The 20,574-nt window shown below is 30.8% G+C and overlaps 2 protein-coding genes across 2 annotated transcripts in view; one reads left to right on the top strand and one right to left on the bottom strand.

The window, feature by feature from the left end:
- The window catches only part of LOC143231708 (uncharacterized), a 66,986-nt gene that overhangs the window by 37,341 nt on the left and 9,071 nt on the right, over positions 1-20,574 (top strand). The window lies entirely within an intron of this gene.
- LOC143231706 (2,4-dienoyl-CoA reductase [(3E)-enoyl-CoA-producing], mitochondrial-like) overlaps positions 1-20,574 on the bottom strand; it is a 48,655-nt gene that overhangs the window by 11,023 nt on the left and 17,058 nt on the right. The window contains exons 4-7 of the mRNA XM_076466309.1: positions 19,004-19,238; positions 18,260-18,359; positions 15,688-15,760; positions 14,163-14,309 (exon numbers count right to left, since the gene is read on the bottom strand). Coding sequence (XP_076322424.1) covers positions 14,163-14,309; positions 15,688-15,760; positions 18,260-18,359; positions 19,004-19,238 — 555 coding nt within the window. The remainder of the gene's footprint in view (positions 1-14,162; positions 14,310-15,687; positions 15,761-18,259; positions 18,360-19,003; positions 19,239-20,574) is intronic.

Raw genomic sequence — 20,574 nt, forward strand, 5'->3', positions numbered from 1 at the left:
TGTGTATTTCTAAGGGAAAAGTAAGGGTTAAGATATATATGTGTTTATGAAGAAGTACTGTTACAATGTGTATTTCTAATGGATAAGTAAGGGTTAAGATGTATATGTGTTTATGAAGAAGTACTGTTACAATGTGTATTTCTAAGGGATAAGTAAGGGTTAAGATGTATATGTGTTTATGAAGAAGTACTGTTACAATGTGTATTTCTAAGGGATAAGTAAGGGTTAAAATGTATATGTGTTTATGAAGAAGTACTGTCATAATGTGTATTTCTAAGAGACAAGTAAGGGTTAAAATGTATATGTGTTTATGAAGAAGTACTGTTACAATGTGTATTTCTAAGAGACAAGTAAGGGTTAAGATGTATATGTGTTTATGAAGAAGTACTGTTACAATGTGTATTTCTAAGAGACAAGTAAGGGTTAAGATGTATATGTGTTTATGAAGAAGTACTGTTACAATGTGTATTTCTAAGAGACAAGTAAGGGTTAAAATGTATATGTGTTTATGAAGAAGTACTGTTACAATGTGTATTTCTAAGAGACAAGTAAGGGTTAAGATGTATATGTGTTTATGAAGAAGTACTGTTACAATGTGTATTTCTAAGGGATAAGTAAGGGTTAAGATGTATATGTGTTTATGAAGAAGTACTGTTACAATGTGTATTTCTAAGAGATAAGTAAGGGTTAAGATGTATATGTGTTTATGAAGAAGTACTGTTACAATGTGTATTTCTAAGGGATAAGTAAGGGTTAAGATGTATATGTGTTTATGAAGAAGTACTGTTACAATGTGTATTTCTAAGGGACAAGTAAGGGTTAAGATGTATATGTGTTTATGAAGAAGTACTGTTACAATGTGTATTTCTAAGAGACAAGTAAGGGTTAAGATGTATATGTGTTTATGAAGAAGTACTGTTACAATGTGTATTTCTAAGAGACAAGTAAGGGTTAAGATGTATATGTGTTTATGAAGAAGTACTGTTACAATGTGTATTTCTAAGAGACAAGTAAGGGTTAAGATGTATATGTGTTTATGAAGAAGTACTGTTACAATGTGTATTTCTAAGAGATAAGTAAGGGTTAAGATGTATATGTGTTTATGAAGAAGTACTGTTACAATGTGTATTTGTAAGGGATAAATAAGGGTTAAGATGTATATGTGTTTATGAAGAAGTACTGTTACAATGTGTATTTCTAAGAGACAAGTAAGGGTTAAGATGTATATGTGTTTATGAAGAAGTACTGTTACAATGTGTATTTCTAAGGGATAAGTAAGGGTTAAGATGTATATGTGTTTATGAAGAAGTACTGTTACAATGTGTATTTCTAAAGAGATAAGTAAGGGTTAAGATGTATATGTGTTTATGAAGAAGTACTGTTACAATGTGTATTTCTAAGAGATAAGTAAGGGTTAAGATGTATATGTGTTTATGAAGTACTGTTACAATGTGTATTTCTAAGAGATAAGTAAGGGTTAAGATGTATATGTGTTTATGAAGAAGTACTGTTACAATGTGTATTTCTAAGAGACAAGTAAGGGTTAAGATGTATATGTGTTTATGAAGAAGTACTGTTACAATGTGTATTTCTAAGAGACAAGTAAGGGTTAAGATGTATATGTGTTTATGAAGAAGTACTGTCATAATGTGTATTTCTAAGGGATAAGTAAGGGTTAAGATGTATATGTGTTTATGAAGAAGTACTGTTACAATGTGTATTTCTAAGAGACAAGTAAGGGTTAAGATGTATATGTGTTTATGAAGAAGTACTGTCATAATGTGTATTTCTAAGGGATAAGTAAGGGTTAAGATGTATATGTGTTTATGAAGAAGTACTGTTACAATGTGTATTTCTAAGGGATAAATAAGGGTTAAGATGTATATGTGTTTATGAAGAAGTACTGTTACAATGTGTATTTCTAAGGGAAAAGTAAGGGTTAAGATATATATGTGTTTATGAAGAAGTACTGTTACAATGTGTATTTCTAAGGGATAAGTAAGGGTTAAGATGTATATGTGTTTATGAAGAAGTACTGTTACAATGTGTATTTCTAAGGGATAAGTAAGGGTTAAGATGTATATGTGTTTATGAAGAAGTACTGTTACAATGTGTATTTCTAAGAGATAAGTAAGGGTTAAGATGTATATGTGTTTATGAAGAAGTACTGTTACAATGTGTATTTCTAAGAGACAAATAAGGGTTAAGATGTATATGTGTTTATGAAGAAGTACTGTTACAATGTGTATTTCTAAGGGATAAGTAAGGGTTAAGATGTATATGTGTTTATGAAGAAGTACTGTTACAATGTGTATTTCTAATGGATAAGTAAGGGTTAAGATGTATATGTGTTTATGAAGAAGTACTGTTACAATGTGTATTTCTAAGGGATAAGTAAGGGTTAAGATGTATATGTGTTTATGAAGAAGTACTGTTACAATGTGTATTTCTAAGAGACAAGTAAGGGTTAGGATGTATATCTGTTTATGAAGAAGTACTGTTACAATGTGTATTTCTAAGAGACAAGTAAGGGTTAAGATGTATATGTGTTTATGAAGAAGTACTGTTACAATGTGTATTTCTAAGAGACAAGTAAGGGTTAAGATGTATATGTGTTTATGAAGAAGTACTGTCATAATGTGTATTTCTCAAGTAAGGGTTAAGATGTATATGTGTTTATGAAGAAGTACTGTTACAATGTGTATTTCTAATGGATAAGTAAGGGTTAAGATGTATATGTGTTTATGAAGAAGTACTGTTACAATGTGTATTTCTAAGGGATAAGTAAGGGTTAAGATGTATATGTGTTTATGAAGAAGTACTGTTACAATGTGTATTTCTAAGGGACAAGTAAGGGTTAAGATGTATATGTGTTTATGAAGAAGTACTGTTACAATGTGTATTTCTAAGAGACAAGTAAGGGTTAAGATGTATATGTGTTTATGAAGAAGTACTGTTACAATGTGTATTTCTAAGAGACAAGTAAGGGTTAAGATGTATATGTGTTTATGAAGAAGTACTGTCATAATGTGTATTTCTAAGGGATAAGTAAGGGTTAAGATGTATATGTGTTTATGAAGAAGTACTGTTACAATGTGTATTTCTAAGGGATAAGTAAGGGTTAAGATGTATATGTGTTTATGAAGAAGTACTGTTACAATGTGTATTTCTAAGAGACAAGTAAGGGTTAAGATGTATATGTGTTTATGAAGAAGTACTGTTACAATGTGTATTTCTAAGAGACAAGTAAGGGTTAAGATGTATATTTGTTTATGAAGAAGTACTGTTACAATGTGTATTTCTAAGGGATAAGTAAGGGTTAAGATGTATATGTGTTTATGAAGTACTGTTACAATGTGTATTTCTAAGAGATAAGTAAGGGTTAAGATGTATATGTGTTTATGAAGAAGTACTGTTATAATGTGTATTTCTAAGAGACAAGTAAGGGTTAAGATGTATATGTGTTTATGAAGAAGTACTGTTACAATGTGTATTTCTAAGAGACAAGTAAGGGTTAAGATGTATATGTGTTTATGAAGAAGTACTGTTACAATGTGTATTTCTAAGAGACAAGTAAGGGTTAAGATGTATATGTGTTTATGAAGAAGTACTGTTACAATGTGTATTTCTAAGGGATAAGTAAGGGTTAAGATGTATATGTGTTTATGAAGAAGTACTGTTAGAATGTGTATTTCTAATGGATAAGTAAGGGTTAAGATGTATATGTGTTTATGAAGAAGTACTGTTACAATGTGTATTTCTAAGGGATAAGTAAGGGTTAAGATGTATATGTGTTTATGACGAAGTACTGTTACAATCTGTATTTCTAAGGGACAATTAAGGGTTAAGATGTATATGTGTTTATGAAGAAGTACTGTTACCATGTGTATTTCTAAGAGACAAATAAGGGTTAAGATATATATGTGTTTATGAAGAAGTACTGTTACAATGTGTATTTCTAAGAGACAAGTAAGGGTTAAAATGTATATGTGTTTATGAAGAAGTACTGTTACAATGTGTATTTCTAAGGGATAAGTAAGGGTTAAGATGTATATCTGTTTATGAAGAAGTACTGTTACAATGTGTATTTCTAAGAGAGAAATAAAGGTTAAGATGTATATGTGTTTATGAAGAAGTACTGTTACAATGTGTATTTCTAAGGGATAAGTAAGGGTTAAAATGTATATGTGTTTATGAAGAAGTACTGTTACAATGTGTATTTCTAAGAGACAAGTAAGGGTTAAGATGTATATGTGTTTATGAAGAAGTACTGTTACAATGTGTATTTCTAAGGGATAAGTAAGGGTTAAGATGTATATGTGTTTATGAAGAAGTACTGTTACAATGTGTATTTCTAAGAAACAAATAAGGGTTAAGATGTATATGTGTTTATGAAGAAGTACTGTTACAATGTGTATTTCTAAGGGATAAGTAAGGGTTAAGATGTATATGTGTTTATGAAGAAGTACTGTTACAATGTGTATTTCTAAGGGATAAGTAAGGGTTAAGATGTATATGTGTTTATGAAGAAGTACTGTTACAATGTGTATTTCTAAGGGATAAGTAAGGGTTAAGATGTATATGTGTTTATGAAGTACTGTTACAATGTGTATTTCTAAGAGATAAGTAAGGGTTAAGATGTATATGTGTTTATGAAGAAGTACTGTTACAATGTGTATTTCTAAAGACAAGTAAGGGTTAAGATGTATATGTGTTTATGAAGAAGTACTGTTACAATGTGTATTTCTAAGGGATAAGTAAGGGTTAAGATGTATATGTGTTTATGAAGAAGTACTGTTACAATGTGTATTTCTAAGGGAAAAGTAAGGGTTAAGATATATATGTGTTTATGAAGAAGTACTGTTACAATGTGTATTTCTAAGAGATAAGTAAGGGTTAAGATGTATATGTGTTTATGAAGAAGTACTGTTACAATGTGTATTTCTAAGGGATAAGTAAGGGTTAAGATGTATATGTGTTTATGAAGAAGTACTGTTACAATGTGTATTTCTAAGGGATAAGTAAGGGTTAAGATGTATATGTGTTTATGAAGAAGTACTGTTATAATGTGTATTTCTAAGAGACAAGTAGGGTTAAGATGTATATGTGTTTATGAAGAAGTACTGTTACAATGTGTATTTCTAAGAGACAAGTAAGGGTTAAGATGTATATGTGTTTATGAAGAAGTACTGTTACAATGTGTATTTCTAAGAGACAAGTAAGGGTTAAGATGTATATGTGTTTATGAAGAAGTACTGTTACAATGTGTATTTCTAAGGGATAAGTAAGGGTTAAGATGTATATGTGTTTATGAAGAAGTACTGTTACAATGTGTATTTCTAAGGAGAAGTAAGGGTTAAGATGTATATGTGTTTATGAAGAAGTACTGTTACAATGTGTATTTCTAAAGAAGTACTGTTACAATGTGGGTTAAGATGTATATGTGTTTATGAAGAAGTACTGTTACAATGTGTATTTCTAAGGGATAAGTAAGGGTTAAGATGTATATGTGTTTATGAAGAAGTACTGTTACAATGTGTATTTCTAAGAGATAAGTAAGGGTTAAGATGTATATGTGTTTATGAAGAAGTACTGTTACAATGTGTATTTCTAAGGGATAAGTAAGGGTTAAGATGTATATGTGTTTATGAAGAAGTACTGTTACAATGTGTATTTCTAAGAGATAAGTAAGGGTTAAGATGTATATGTGTTTATGAAGAAGTACTGTTACAATGTGTATTTCTAAGAGACAAGTAAGGGTTAAAATGTATATGTGTTTATGAAGAAGTACTGTTACAATGTGTATTTCTAAGAGACAAGTAAGGGTTAAGATGTATATGTGTTTATGAAGAAGTACTGTTACAATGTGTATTTCTAAGGGATAAGTAAGGGTTAAGATGTATATGTGTTTATGAAGAAGTACTGTTACAATGTGTATTTCTAAGGGATAAGTAAGGGTTAAGATGTATATGTGTTTATGAAGAAGTACTGTTACAATGTGTATTTCTAAGAGACAAGTAAGGGTTAGGATGTATATCTGTTTATGAGAAGTACTGTTACAATGTGTATTTCTAAGAGACAAGTAAGGGTTAAGATGTATATGTGTTTATGAAGAAGTACTGTTACAATGTGTATTTCTAAGGGATAAGTAAGGGTTAAGATGTATATGTGTTTATGAAGAAGTACTGTTACAATGTGTATTTCTAAGAGACAAGTAAGGGTTAAGATGTATATGTGTTTATGAAGAAGTACTGTTACAATGTGTATTTCTAAGGGATAAGTAAGGGTTAAGATGTATATTTGTTTATGAAGAAGTACTGTTACAATGTGTATTTCTAAGGGATAAGTAAGGGTTAAGATGTATATGTGTTTATGAAGTACTGTTACAATGTGTATTTCTAAGAGATAAGTAAGGGTTAAGATGTATATGTGTTTATGAAGAAGTACTGTTACAATGTGTATTTGTAAGAGACAAGTAAGAGTTAAGATGTATATGTGTTTATGAAGAAGTACTGTTACAATGTGTATTTCTAAGAGACAAGTAAGGGTTAAGATGTATATGTATTTATGAAGAAGTACTGTCATAATGTGTATTTCTAAGGGATAACTAAGGGTTAAGATGTATATGTGTTTATGAAGAAGTACTGTTACAATGTGTATTTGTAAGGGATAAATAAGGGTTAAGATGTATATGTGTTTATGAAGAAGTACTGTTACAATGTGTATTTCTAAGGGAAAAGTAAGGGTTAAGATATATATGTGTTTATGAAGAAGTACTGTTACAATGTGTATTTCTAAGGGATAAGTAAGGGTTAAGATGTATATGTGTTTATGAAGAAGTACTGTTACAATGTGTATTTCTAAGGGATAAATAAGGGTTAAGATGTATATGTGTTTATGAAGAAGTACTGTTACAATGTGTATTTCTAAGGGATAAAGTAAGGGTTAAAATGTATATGTGTTTATGAAGAAGTACTGTTACAATGTGTATTTCTAATGGACAAGTAAGGGTTAAGATGTATATGTGTTTATGAAGAAGTACTGTTACAATGTGTATTTCTAAGGGATAAGTAAGGGTTAAGATGTATATGTGTTTATGAAGAAGTACTGTTACAATGTGTATTTCTAAGAGATAAGTAAGGGTTAAGATGTATATGTGTTTATGAAGAAGTACTGTTACAATGTGTATTTCTAAGAGATAAGTAAGGGTTAAGATGTATATGTGTTTATGAAGAAGTACTGTTACAATGTGTATTTCTAAGAGATAAGTAAGGGTTAAGATGTATATGTGTTTATGAAGAAGTACTGTTAGAATGTGTATTTCTAAGAGATAAGTAAGGGTTAAGATGTATATGTGTTTATGAAGAAGTACTGTTACAATGTGTATTTCTAAGGGATAAGTAAGGGTTAAGATGTATATGTGTTTATGAAGAAGTACTGTTACAATGTGTATTTCTAAGAGACAAGTAAGGGTTAAGATGTATATGTGTTTATGAAGAAGTACTGTCATAATGTGTATTTCTAAGAGACAAGTAAGGGTTAAGATGTATATGTGTTTATGAAGAAGTACTGTTACAATGTGTATTTCTAAGGGATAAGTAAGGGTTAAGATGTATATGTGTTTATGAAGAAGTACTGTTACAATGTGTATTTCTAAGGGATAAGTAAGGGTTAAGATGTATATGTGTTTATGAAGTACTGTTACAATGTGTATTTCTAAGAGATAAGTAAGGGTTAAGATGTATATGTGTTTATGAAGAAGTACTGTTACAATGTGTATTTCTAAGGGACAAGTAAGGGTTAAGATGTATATGTGTTTATGAAGAAGTACTGTTACAATGTGTATTTCTAAGGGATAAGTAAGGGTTAAGATGTATATGTGTTTATGAAGAAGTACTGTTACAATGTGTATTTCTAAGGGATAAGTAAGGGTTAAGATGTATATGTGTTTATGAAGAAGTACTGTTACAATGTGTATTTCTAAGGGATAAGTAAGGGTTAAGATGTATATGTGTTTATGAAGAAGTACTGTTACAATGTGTATTTCTAAGAGACAAGTAAGGGTTAAGATGTATATGTGTTTATGAAGAAGTACTGTCATAATGTGTATTTCTAAGGGATAAGTAAGGGTTAAGATGTATATGTGTTTATGAAGAAGTACTGTTACAATGTGTATTTCTAATGGATAAGTAAGGGTTAAGATGTATATGTGTTTATGAAGAAGTACTGTTACAATGTGTATTTCTAAGGGATAAGTAAGGGTTAAGATGTATATGTGTTTATGAAGAAGTACTGTTACAATGTGTATTTCTAAGGGATAGGTAAGGGTTAAGATGTATATGTGTTTATGAAGAAGTACTGTTACAATGTGTATTTCTAAGAGACAAGTAAGGGTTAAGATGTATATGTGTTTATGAAGAAGTACTGTTACAATGTGTATTTCTAAGAGACAAGTAAGGGTTAAGATGTATATGTGTTTATGAAGAAGTACTGTTACAATGTGTATTTCTAAGAGACAAGTAAGGGTTAAGATGTATATGTGTTTATGAAGAAGTACTGTTACAATGTGTATTTCTAAGAGACAAGTAAGGGTTAAGATGTATATGTGTTTATGAAGAAGTACTGTTACAATGTGTATTTCTAAGAGATAAGTAAGGGTTAAGATGTATATGTGTTTATGAAGAAGTACTGTTACAATGTGTATTTCTAAGAGACAAGTAAGGGTTAAGATGTATATGTGTTTATGAAGAAGTACTGTTACAATGTGTATTTCTAAGAGACAAATAAGGGTTAAGATGTATATGTGTTTATGAAGAAGTACTGTTACAATGTGTATTTGTAAGAGACAAGTAAGGGTTGAGATGTATATGTGTTTATGAAGAAGTACTGTTACAATGTGTATTTCTAATGGATAAGTAAGGGTTAAGATGTATATGTGTTTATGAAGAAGTACTGTTACAATGTGTATTTCTAAGGGATAAGTAAGGGTTAAGATGTATATGTGTTTATGAAGAAGTACTGTTACAATGTGTATTTCTAAGAGACAAGTAAGGGTTAAGATGTATATGTGTTTATGAAGAAGTACTGTTACAATGTGTATTTCTAAGAGACAAGTAAGGGTTAAGATGTATATGTGTTTATGAAGAAGTACTGTTACAATGTGTATTTCTAAGAGACAAGTAAGGGTTAAGATGTATATGTGTTTATGAAGAAGTACTGTTACAATGTGTATTTGTAAGAGACAAGTAAGGGTTGAGATGTATATGTGTTTATGAAGAAGTACTGTTACAATGTGTATTTCTAAGAGACAAATAAGGGTTAAGATGTATATGTGTTTATGAAGAAGTACTGTTACAATGTGTATTTCTAAGAGACAAATAAGGGTTAAGATGTATATGTGTTTATGAAGAAGTACTGTTACAATGTGTATTTCTAAGAGACAAATAAGGGTTAAGATGTATATGTGTTTATGAAGAAGTACTGTTACAATGTGTATTTCTAAGAGACAAGTAAGGGTTAAGATGTATATGTGTTTATGAAGAAGTACTGTTACAATGTGTATTTCTAAGGGATAAGTAAGGGTTGAGATGTATATGTGTTTATGAAGAAGTACTGTTACAATGTGTATTTCTAAGGGATAATTAAGGGTTAAGATGTATTTGTGTTTATGAAGAAGTATCGTTACAATGTGTATTTCTGAGAAACAAATAAGGGTTAAGATGTATATGTGTTTATGAAGAAGTACTATTACAATGTGTATTTCTAAGAGACAAATAAGGGTTAAGATGTATATGTGTTTATGACGATGTACTGTTAGAATGTGTATTTCTAAGAGACAAATAAGGGTTAAGATGTATATGTGTTTATGAAGAAGTACTGTTACAATGTGTATTTCTAAGAGACAAATAAGGGTTAAGATGTATATGTGTTTATGAAGTACTGTTACAATGTGTATTTCTAAGGGATAAGTAAGGGTTGAGATGTATATGTGTTTATGAAGAAGTACTGTTACAATGTGTATTTCTAAGGGATAATTAAGGGTTAAGATGTATTTGTGTTTATGAAGAAGTATCGTTACAATGTGTATTTCTAAGAAACAAATAAGGGTTAAGATGTATATGTGTTTATGAAGAAGTACTATTACAATGTGTATTTCTAAGAGACAAGTGAGGGTTAAGATGTATATGTGTTTATGACGATGTACTGTTAGAATGTGTATTTCTAAGAGACAAGTGAGGGTTAAGATGTATACATGTTTCTGGAGGAAGAAGTAAAGGTAAAGAGGTATGTGGGTGTGTTTCTAAGAGATCAAGTAAGGAATGCGTGTTTTTTTGAGAAGTATAATGGATAAGAAAGAAAATGAGCTATTAGATGATACACAATACAAAGAAATGAAACATCTCTAACACCTATTTAAGTAATGCTCTCATTTCCAGCCACACTGCATCAGAAATGGACACAGCTACAACAGTACCATGAAAAATATATAAAAACACTTCCTGGGAGCCCAGGTGACATCACTCAACTCATGTTATTTACCATTCATTCCGTTCCACCACTTCACTAGCTGAATGCTCAACTCATGTTATTTACCACTCATTCCGTTCCACCACTTCACTATCTGAACACTCAACTCATGTTATTTACCACTCATTCAGTTCCACCACTTCACTAGCTGAACACTCAACTCATGTTATTTACCACTCATTCAATTCCACCACTTCACTAGCTGAACACTCAACTCAGGTTATTTACCACTCATTCCGTTCCACCACTTCACTATCTGAACACTCAACTCGTGTTATTTACCACTCATTCCGTTCCACCACTTCACTAGCTAAACACTTAACTCATGTTATTTACCACTCATTCCGTTCCACCGCTTCACTAGCTAAACACTCAACTCAGGTTATTTACCACTCATTACGTTCCACCACTTCACTAGCTAAACACTCAACTCAGGTTATTTACCACTCATTACGTTCCACCACTTCACTAGCTAAACACTCAACTCATGTTACTTACCACTCATTCCGTTGCACCACTTTACTAACTAAACACTCAACTCATGTTATTTACCACTCATTCCGTTCCACCACTTCACTAGCTAAACACTCAACTCATGTTATTTACCACTCATTTCGTTCCACCACTTTACTAGCTAAACATTCAACTCATGTTATTTACCACTCATTCAGTTCCACCACTTCACTAGCTGAACACTCAACTCAGGTTATTTACCACTCATTCAGTTCCACCACTTCACTAGCTGAACACTCAACTCATGTTATTTACCACTCATTCCGTTCCACCACTTCACTAGCTAAACACTCAACTCATGTTATTTACCACTCATTCAGTTGCATGACTTCACTGCTAAACACTCAACTCATGTTATTTACCACTCATTCAGTTGCATGACTTCACTGCTAAACACTCAACTCATGTTATTTACCACTCATTCCGTTCCACCACTTCACTAGCTAAACACTCAACTCATGTTATTTACCACTCATTCCGTTCCTCCACTTCACTAGCTGAACACTCAACTCATGTTATTTACCACTCATTCAGTTCCACCACTTCACTAGCTGAACTTTCAACTCATGTATTTATTTACCACTGGCTCATTCCGTTTCCACCACTTCACTAGCTGAACACTCAACTCATGTTATTTACCACTCATTCCGTTCCACCACTTCACTAGCTGAACACTCAACTCATGCTATTTACCCCTCATTCCGTTCCACCACTTCACTAGCTAAACACTCAACTCATGTTATTTACCACTCATTCCGTTCCACCACTTCACTAGCTGAACGCTCAACTCATGTTATTTACCACTCATTCCGTTCCACCACTTCACTAGCTAAACACTCAACTCATGCTATTTACCCCTCATTCCGTTCCACCACTTCACTAGCTAAACACTCAACTCATGCTATTTACCCCTCATTCCGTTCCACCACTTCACTAGCTAAACACTCATCTCATGTTATTTACCACTCATTCCGTTCCACCACTTCACTAGCTGAACACTCAACTCATGTTATTTACCACTCATTCCGTTCCACCACTTCACTAGCTGAACACTCAACTCATGTTTGTTATTTACTACTCATTCGTTCCACCACTTCACTGGCTAAACGCTCAGCTCATGTTATTTACCACTCATTCGGTTCCACCACTTCACTAGCTAAACACTCAACTCATGTTATTTACCACTCGTTCCGGTTCCACCACTTCACTAGCTGAACACTCAACTCATGCTATTTACCACTCATTCCGTTCCACCACTTCACTAGCTGAACACTCAACTCATGTTATTTACCACTCATTCCGTTCCACCACTTCACTAGCTGAACACTCAACTCATGTTATTTACCACTCATTCCGTTCCACCACTTCACTAGTTAAACACTCAACTCATGCTATTTACCACTCATTCCGTTCCACCACTTCACTAGCTGAACACTCAAGCTCATGTTATTTACCACTCATTCGGTTCCACCACTTCACTGGCTGAACACTCAGCTCATGCTATTTACCACTCATTCCGGTTCCACCACTTCACTAGCTGAACACTCAAGCTCGGGTTATTTACCACTCATTCCGTTCCACCACTTCACTAGCTGAACACTCAACTCATGCTATTTACCCTCATTCCGTTCCACCACTTCACTAGCTAAACACTCAACTCATGTTATTTACCACTCATTCCGTTCCACCACTTCACTAGCTAAACATTCAACTCATGTTATTTACCACTCATTCCGTTCCACCACTTCACTAGCTAAACGCTCAACTCATGCTATTTACCACTCATTCCGTTCCACCACTTCACTAGGTAAACAATCAACTCATGCTATTTACCACTCATTCCGTTCCACCACTTCACTAGCTGAACGTTTTAATAAAATGTCATTCCACTTTATCAAATATTAGTTTGGTCTAAAACAGTATGTGAAGCATTTGAGCAAAATATTTATCACCTAATAACCCAAGTTAGTTAATAAGTTTAAATACATAAAACCAAGCCCAAGTCTAATAAGTTTAAATAGATAAAACCAAGCCCAAGTCTAATAAGTTTAAATACATAAAACCAAGCCCAAGTTAGTTAATAAGTTTAAATACATAAAACCAAGCCCAAGTCTAATAAGTTTAAATAGATAAAACCAAGCCCAAGTCTAATAAGTTTAAATACATAAAACCAAGCCCAAGTTAGTTAATAAGTTTAAATAGATAAAACCAAGCCCAAGTCTAATAAGTTTAAATAGATAAAACCAAGCCCAAGTCTAATAAGTTTAAATAGATAAAACCAAGCCCAAGTCTAATAAGTTTAAATACATAAAACCAAGCCCAAGTCTAATAAGTTTAAATAGATAAAACCAAGCCCAAGTCTAATAAGTTTAAATAGATAAAACCAAGCCCAAGTCTAATAAGTTTAAATAGATAAAACCAAGCTCAAGTCTAATAAGTTTAAATAGATAAAACCAAGCCCAAGTCTAATAAGTTTAAATAGATAAAACCAAGCCCAAGTCTAATAAGTTTAAATAGATAAAACCAAGCCCAAGTCTAATAAGTTTAAATAGATAAAACCAAGCCCAAGTCTAATAAGTTTAAATACATAAAACCAAGCCCAAGTCTAATAAGTTTAAATACATAAAACCAAGCCCAAGTCTAATAAGTTTAAATACATAAAACCAAGCCCAAGTCTAATAAGTTTAAATACATAAAACCAAGCCCAAGTCTAATAAGTTTAAATACATAAAACCAAGCCCAAGTCTAATAAGTTTAAATACATAAAACCAAGCCCAAGTCTAATAAGTTTAAATAGATAAAACCAAGCCCAAGTCTAATAAGTTTAAATAGATAAAACCAAGCCCAAGTCTAATAAGTTTAAATAGATAAAACCAAGCCCAAGTCTAATAAGTTTAAATAGATAAAACCAAGCCCAAGTCTAATAAGTTTAAATAGATAAAACCAAGCCCAAGTCATTAATAAGTTTAAATAGATAAAACCAAGCCCAAGTCATTAATAAGTTTAAATAGATAAAACCAAGCCCAAGTCATTAATAAGTTTAAATAGATAAAACCAAGCCCAAGTCATTAATAAGTTTAAATAGATAAAACCAAGCCCAAGTCATTAATAAAGTAGCTAACCTCTCCAGTTATCCAGTTGGAGTAATCACTGACAAGGTAAGCTGCTAAATTTGTTAATTCTTCTATTTCTCCTAACCTGCCAGCTGGAATATGAGATATAGCTTCCTTCTTGAAACGTCCAGTTGGATCCAGACGACTAAATGCTCCCTACACAAGCAATGTAAGTTGTGGAGAGAAAAGAAAAGGCACTTTCTAATCAGACATTCTTATACTGGTATAACAAAAGTGCACCATGACTCAAAAGCACTAAAACATGAACATTAATTTTAACTCATTTAACACACAAATATCTGAATGTTTTAACATGCTCCAAATCTACAAAATTTACAGTTTATTAAGTTATTACAGAAGTTTTAAATCAGATAAAATTCATCTTTACTACTAACAACAGTAATAAACATGATTAAGAACCACTTTTGATGATTTGAAGCTTAAAGAGACTCGTATTTTCATACGGTAAAACATAAATCTACTGTTTCTTTGATTACAATTTGTTACTTCAAGTACTTGTGTTTATGAAAATAATTTTCCTAATGATTGAACTATGATGCTTTAGTGTAGCTGGAGTGAACCAGAACATCATTTTTGTACTTTTCTTTATGATTAAAATATGCAAACATAGATAAAAATAAAGTTAAATCGTGGATACACTTTATTTACAGCATTGAAATTCCTTGTTAATATTAAACGATTTATATAAAATATTAACATCTTTTGTTTGAAGAGATGATTTAACAAATAAAAAATATTTCTATTTTTAAAATAAACATATAAATTACATTTTTTGTGATTCAGACACAGTACACTAATTCACTGTATAAAGTTAACTGACAACTGGTTGATAAGAATAGATTAATTATATGTTTCAAACACAGCTTACATATGCATGGCTACAAATTTATTTGGATTTAAAAATAGTGTGCTGGTACAAACACATTTTTACTGCCACATTACTAATGAACTACTAATAATTTTTTCTAAGCCTAATCATACATAACTGTATCATTGCTTCTAGTCACAACCTTCCTGTCAGTTCCCGTTGTTCACTCTAAATCCTTTATTGCATTAGTGATATAAGACTTTCAAGTGAGTCAGAACTTTAAGTAAAGTTAACTATGTGGTTGAAAACTAAATTAGTGAACTTACTTGTTACATCTTCAACATGGTTTAACATAATATATTAAATAAAAACTTATAATGACAATAACTTGTAATTTCAAATATCTCTGGATAAAAACTTGTATATAGCTTCAAGAATGAATTGTTTTTATATTTTTCAGTTTTTTTTTATGAAATTATATTTAAATTTTCCTTTAGTTGTTAAGACTATATCAGCATATTTATAAATGAATTTCTCTTATAGTTTTTCTATGTTTATAAAACCTTATGATGATTTAACAGTTTCTCATACAAATAGTGAATACATATGGCAACATCTACCGAGTTCTAGGACACAATTTGCACTGTGTTCAAATAGATTAGTTAATATTGTTAGCATTTCTTTTTGTAAAGAAGTAAGAAGAACCTTAGTTTCGATTGGCCCTGGAGCTATACAGTTGAACCTCATTCCATACTGGGCCCATTCAGAAGCTAAAGATCTGTGAAAACAAAGAACAGGCTTAGGGTTATACAGTTAAGCCTACTAAAGATCTGTAAAAACAAAGAACAGGCTTAGGATTATACAGTTAAGCCTAAACAAAAACTGACCCCATTCAGAACCAAACTCCTTGTAACCAACAGACCTTCAGACTACACTGATAAATCTCACTTCATACTTATCCTATTCAGTATCAAAATTTGTAAATATAAACAAGATAATGTCCTGAAATTTTTCAATTAAATAACAGTAATACTTAAAACAATTTATAATTACAAATAAGATATATAGGTGAAACTTATGTCCTATTTAGAGTCCCCAGTATGATTAATTATTTGTAAACAGATAAAAAAAACATAGAGATTAAAAGATGAGTTTCATTATGTAAAATAAAAAAGTATTCTGGTGATAATTCTAAAATTTTACCTAAAAGGAAAGAAAAGAATAGAAATAAAATGAAAAATAGGAAGAAAAACATTACACTTGTATCAAAATAAACCTTTCACAGCAATCAAAAACAAGTTAATAAACTGTATATGAAAGATAATGATAAAATGTTGCAAAGGAACAGTAAAATATAGAAAAATTCAAAATAACATCACAAAATCACAGTATCTTCAGGATTAAAAAAACATTTTAAACATTTTACTAGAAGCAAGTAACATTAATAACAATTGGTATAAAACAATTTCCTTGATCAGCTTAAGTTGTCCAGCTTCTCAAATTGAAGGGAATTCATTATGTGTACAAGCATACTGTAAAGCAGAAACATATTAAAACCCTAACTCCACTGTTCACATCTTGTTCCTAACATAATTCATTCTCTGTGCTGAAGCTTGGTAAAACAAGATAAACATTACCAAGACACCACACCATAGCAGGGTTATTATTCAAAGTAACCTCTGAACAAACTGAAAGGATTTCTAAAAAAACTCACCAGAGTCATCAAACAATGACATGGTGTGAGAAGGTTTTACTGGTTTCAGTTCTCTATAATATATTATGTCATCTTCTATAGTAAAATGATTTATTATTTAAGTGTGTGGGGAACACATTTTAGTGTGTTAATAAGTCCAGTCTGGTTTTTGTGTTCTCAAGATGGCTGGCATTAGTATTAAGACTTTAATTATAATTAAATACAGAATAATGTTTCAACCTTCTTAGGTCATCTTAAGGTTAACAAAGAGAGTTTGCGAGAGAGGTTAAAAACTCCCTTGGTTAACTTCAAGATAACGTAAGAAGGTCAAAATGTTCTGTATTTTATTTTGATTAAAGTTTTAATACCTATATCAAACATCTTAAGAATACATTTTTACTTCAAGTGGATTCTTATCATCACAATCTGGTGTTGGAAAAGAGTACCATGAGATTTGTGACTATTAACCACTTATCATCCCCTTATTTACCACGAGATTTGTGACTATTAACCACTTATCATCCCCTTATTTACCACGAGATTTGTGACTATTAACCACTTATCATCCCCTTATTTACCACGAGATTTGTGACTATTAACCACTTATCATCCCCTTATTTACCATGAGATTTATGACTATTAACCACTTATCATCCCCTTATTTACCATGAGATTTGTGACTATTAACCACTTATCATCCCCTTATTTACCATGAGATTTGTGACTATTAACCACTTATCATCCCCTTATTTACCATGAGATTTGTGTTGCTAAGGGTATTACCATGTTTACTAAGGGTATTACCATGTTTACTAAGGGTATTACCATGTTTACTCCCAATATACATTTGTTTCTCTTTTTTGGGGAAAACTTGTATTGGTTTGGAGATAGAAACTACTATTACTGTCCAAGAATAATTCAGCTTTGAATTCCATGTTTTTTTATAACTTGACTCCAGTTAATTTAAGTGAAATGAACTTTGATGATTGTTGAACCTCCAATATTTACCTATTTAAAATAAAAATGTATAATTATCTATTTAATAATTTTTTAATGTTTGGTTTAGCACACATTACACAATTTTTCTTTTATGGCTACTTATCTTTCATAGCTGTAACTCTGTCAATTAATAATAATAAAACCAATAAAACGACCAGTAACAGTCTCTGATGCAAAAAAATTAAAACTTCTCTCACACAGTCTATTTATTTGTTACAGACTGGTAAAAATGAACAAGTCTGAACAAGAGATATAAATAAGAATTTCACTTAATACTGTTCCTGTTCAGAATGTAAGAAACGTAAAAAGACTTTGTGACAACCATGATATTATGAAGGGAAATATAATAAATTACTTCAACTCAGAGGTAAGAATTAATCTTGAAGATCTATATCTTTGTTGAAACTTCATCCACGGCCCATAATTACTACTTATTTTCTTGTGCAAGCTTTAAACATTTGAATTACTGTTTAGGAAGTACAGAAAATAACAAATATTATCAAGATAACATCAAAATTAAATATTTAAGAAATACATGTTATCTAGACAAAAACTATCTTCACAATATATTTCACTATAACTTACTTGGTCATAGCTTCAACTCCACTCTTAGCTGCTGCACTAGGAACAACAAATGCTGACCCCTGGGTGCAGTATGTTGCTGTAAGAGCCAGATAAACTGCACCTGCATCATGCACAAAAAGTTAATGCCAAATAAGTAAATTTTACTTACATGTTGAGCTACCAAAACACACACTTATGCCATAAACTTGTATAGGTTTTATTAAACGTAAACAATCTTGTACATTTAACATAACAAACATAAACTCACAATACTTCTACCATATTGATCTGTCCTCAGTTTCTTTTGGTTACTTTTATGTGCATTTTCAGTTACACAATTCACACTACAAAAGTAAGTAAAAATAACAGATTAATGGCATAAAATCATGATATAAAATTTATCTTTTAGTTTGTAAATGTTCACTTTTGTATGTCTTGGAACATTGGAAAAAATATTTGTTTCTGTCAAATAATTTCAATTCATAGAATCCTTTACTTTTACACATGTAATTCTCTTTTTGTGTGTACACTTTATAATAAAGAAGGGCATAACTTTATGTATTATAAAATATATCACATTTGAAAGCTTAGTGCATACATCAACTAAGTTGAAAATCATATCTTATTCTCCCAGTAAACAAGAAAATATTAACACTAAATTCACAAGTAAAAACTACTGTAAATTATGATTATTAAAACAGTATCTTAATTGTAAGTAAAAAGAAGATATAATTATGTTTAAAAATACAATTTAAGTTGTCCTACCTTGATTGGCTTTAATAAGACGTTTTCCAGTTTCTAAAGTTACGTAAGCAGTTCCATTGAGAACAATATCTGTTATAGTCTTCCAAGCATTAGGTGACAGTCGTTCAGTTGGTGAGATGAAGTTGCCTGCTGCATTATTTATAATTATAGAGGGTAACCCAAGCTTGCTTTCACAGTCGTCAACTGCTTTTTTAACTGCTTCAGGGTCTCGCACGTCAGCTGCTATTGGCACCACCTAAAAATAAACAGGACATTTATGTTTCTGTGTTTTCCTTCTCTAAACAGTCACTGATAGTTTTATAACCTAAGGTATGATCAAATGTACAAGTGATGTAAATAAATATAATTTGGTAAGGAAACCAATATGCAATTCTCTAAGCGTTATAAAGTTGGTACACTTCAAATGTACGTCATAAATTGTATAATGAATGTTTTGCTTTTATGAAGTCACAATATTCATCTGCAAGACAGACAAAAAACTACTTGCATATAACATACAAGTGAAAGAACCACTAGAAACTTAGCAAATAATTACACAAAAATTAAATCAAAGAAAAAATTACTCTAGTAATTATGAAAAACACATTAAAGTCACAAACACCTACAACTTGAAAACATGTACACATGTCAAACAGAAACTTCCACAGATAATCAAAAATACAATTTTAACAGCAATATATCCGATACATATATGAGGGGTATAAGTTGATGCTACACATAAATAATGTATAAACATGTATGACATGGATAACTAGATATGACAACATAGAATGAAATGTAAGTGCAACAGATTAAATAAAACAACCTTTACTAAATTAGTAATTACTTATGGTCTGAGAAATTATAACCACTTTTTTATTAACATTGTGTTAACATTAATACAGTGTAACTTCAATATACTACTATTAATACAGTGTAACTTCAATATACTACTATTAATACAGTGTAACTTCAATATACTACTATTAATACAGTGTAACTTCAATATACTACTATTAATACGGTGTAACTTCAATATACTACTATTAATACGGTGTAACTTCAATATACTACTATTAATACAGTGTAACTTCAATATACTACTATTAAGACTGTAACTTCAATATACTACTATTAATAGAGTGTAACTTCAATATACTACTATTAATACAGTGTAACTTCAATATACTACTATTAATACAGTGTAACTTCAATATACTACTATTAATACAGTGTAACTTCAATATACTACTATTAATAGAGTGTAACTTCAATATACTACTATTAATACAGTGTAACTTCAATATACTACTATTAATACAGTGTAACTTCAATATACTACTATTAATACGGTGTAACTTCAATATACTACTATTAATACAGTGTAACTTCAATATACTACTATTAAGACTGTAACTTCAATATACTACTATTAAGACTGTAACTTCAATATACTACTATTAAGACTGTAACTTCAATATACTACTATTAATACAGTGTAACTTCAATATACTACTATTAAGACTGTAACTTCAATATACTACTATTAAGACTGTAACTTCAATATACTACTATTAATACAGTGTAACTTC

This window comes from Tachypleus tridentatus, chromosome 11, assembly GCF_004210375.1.
Source record: "Tachypleus tridentatus isolate NWPU-2018 chromosome 11, ASM421037v1, whole genome shotgun sequence".
NCBI classification, from domain to species: domain Eukaryota; kingdom Metazoa; phylum Arthropoda; class Merostomata; order Xiphosura; family Limulidae; genus Tachypleus; species Tachypleus tridentatus.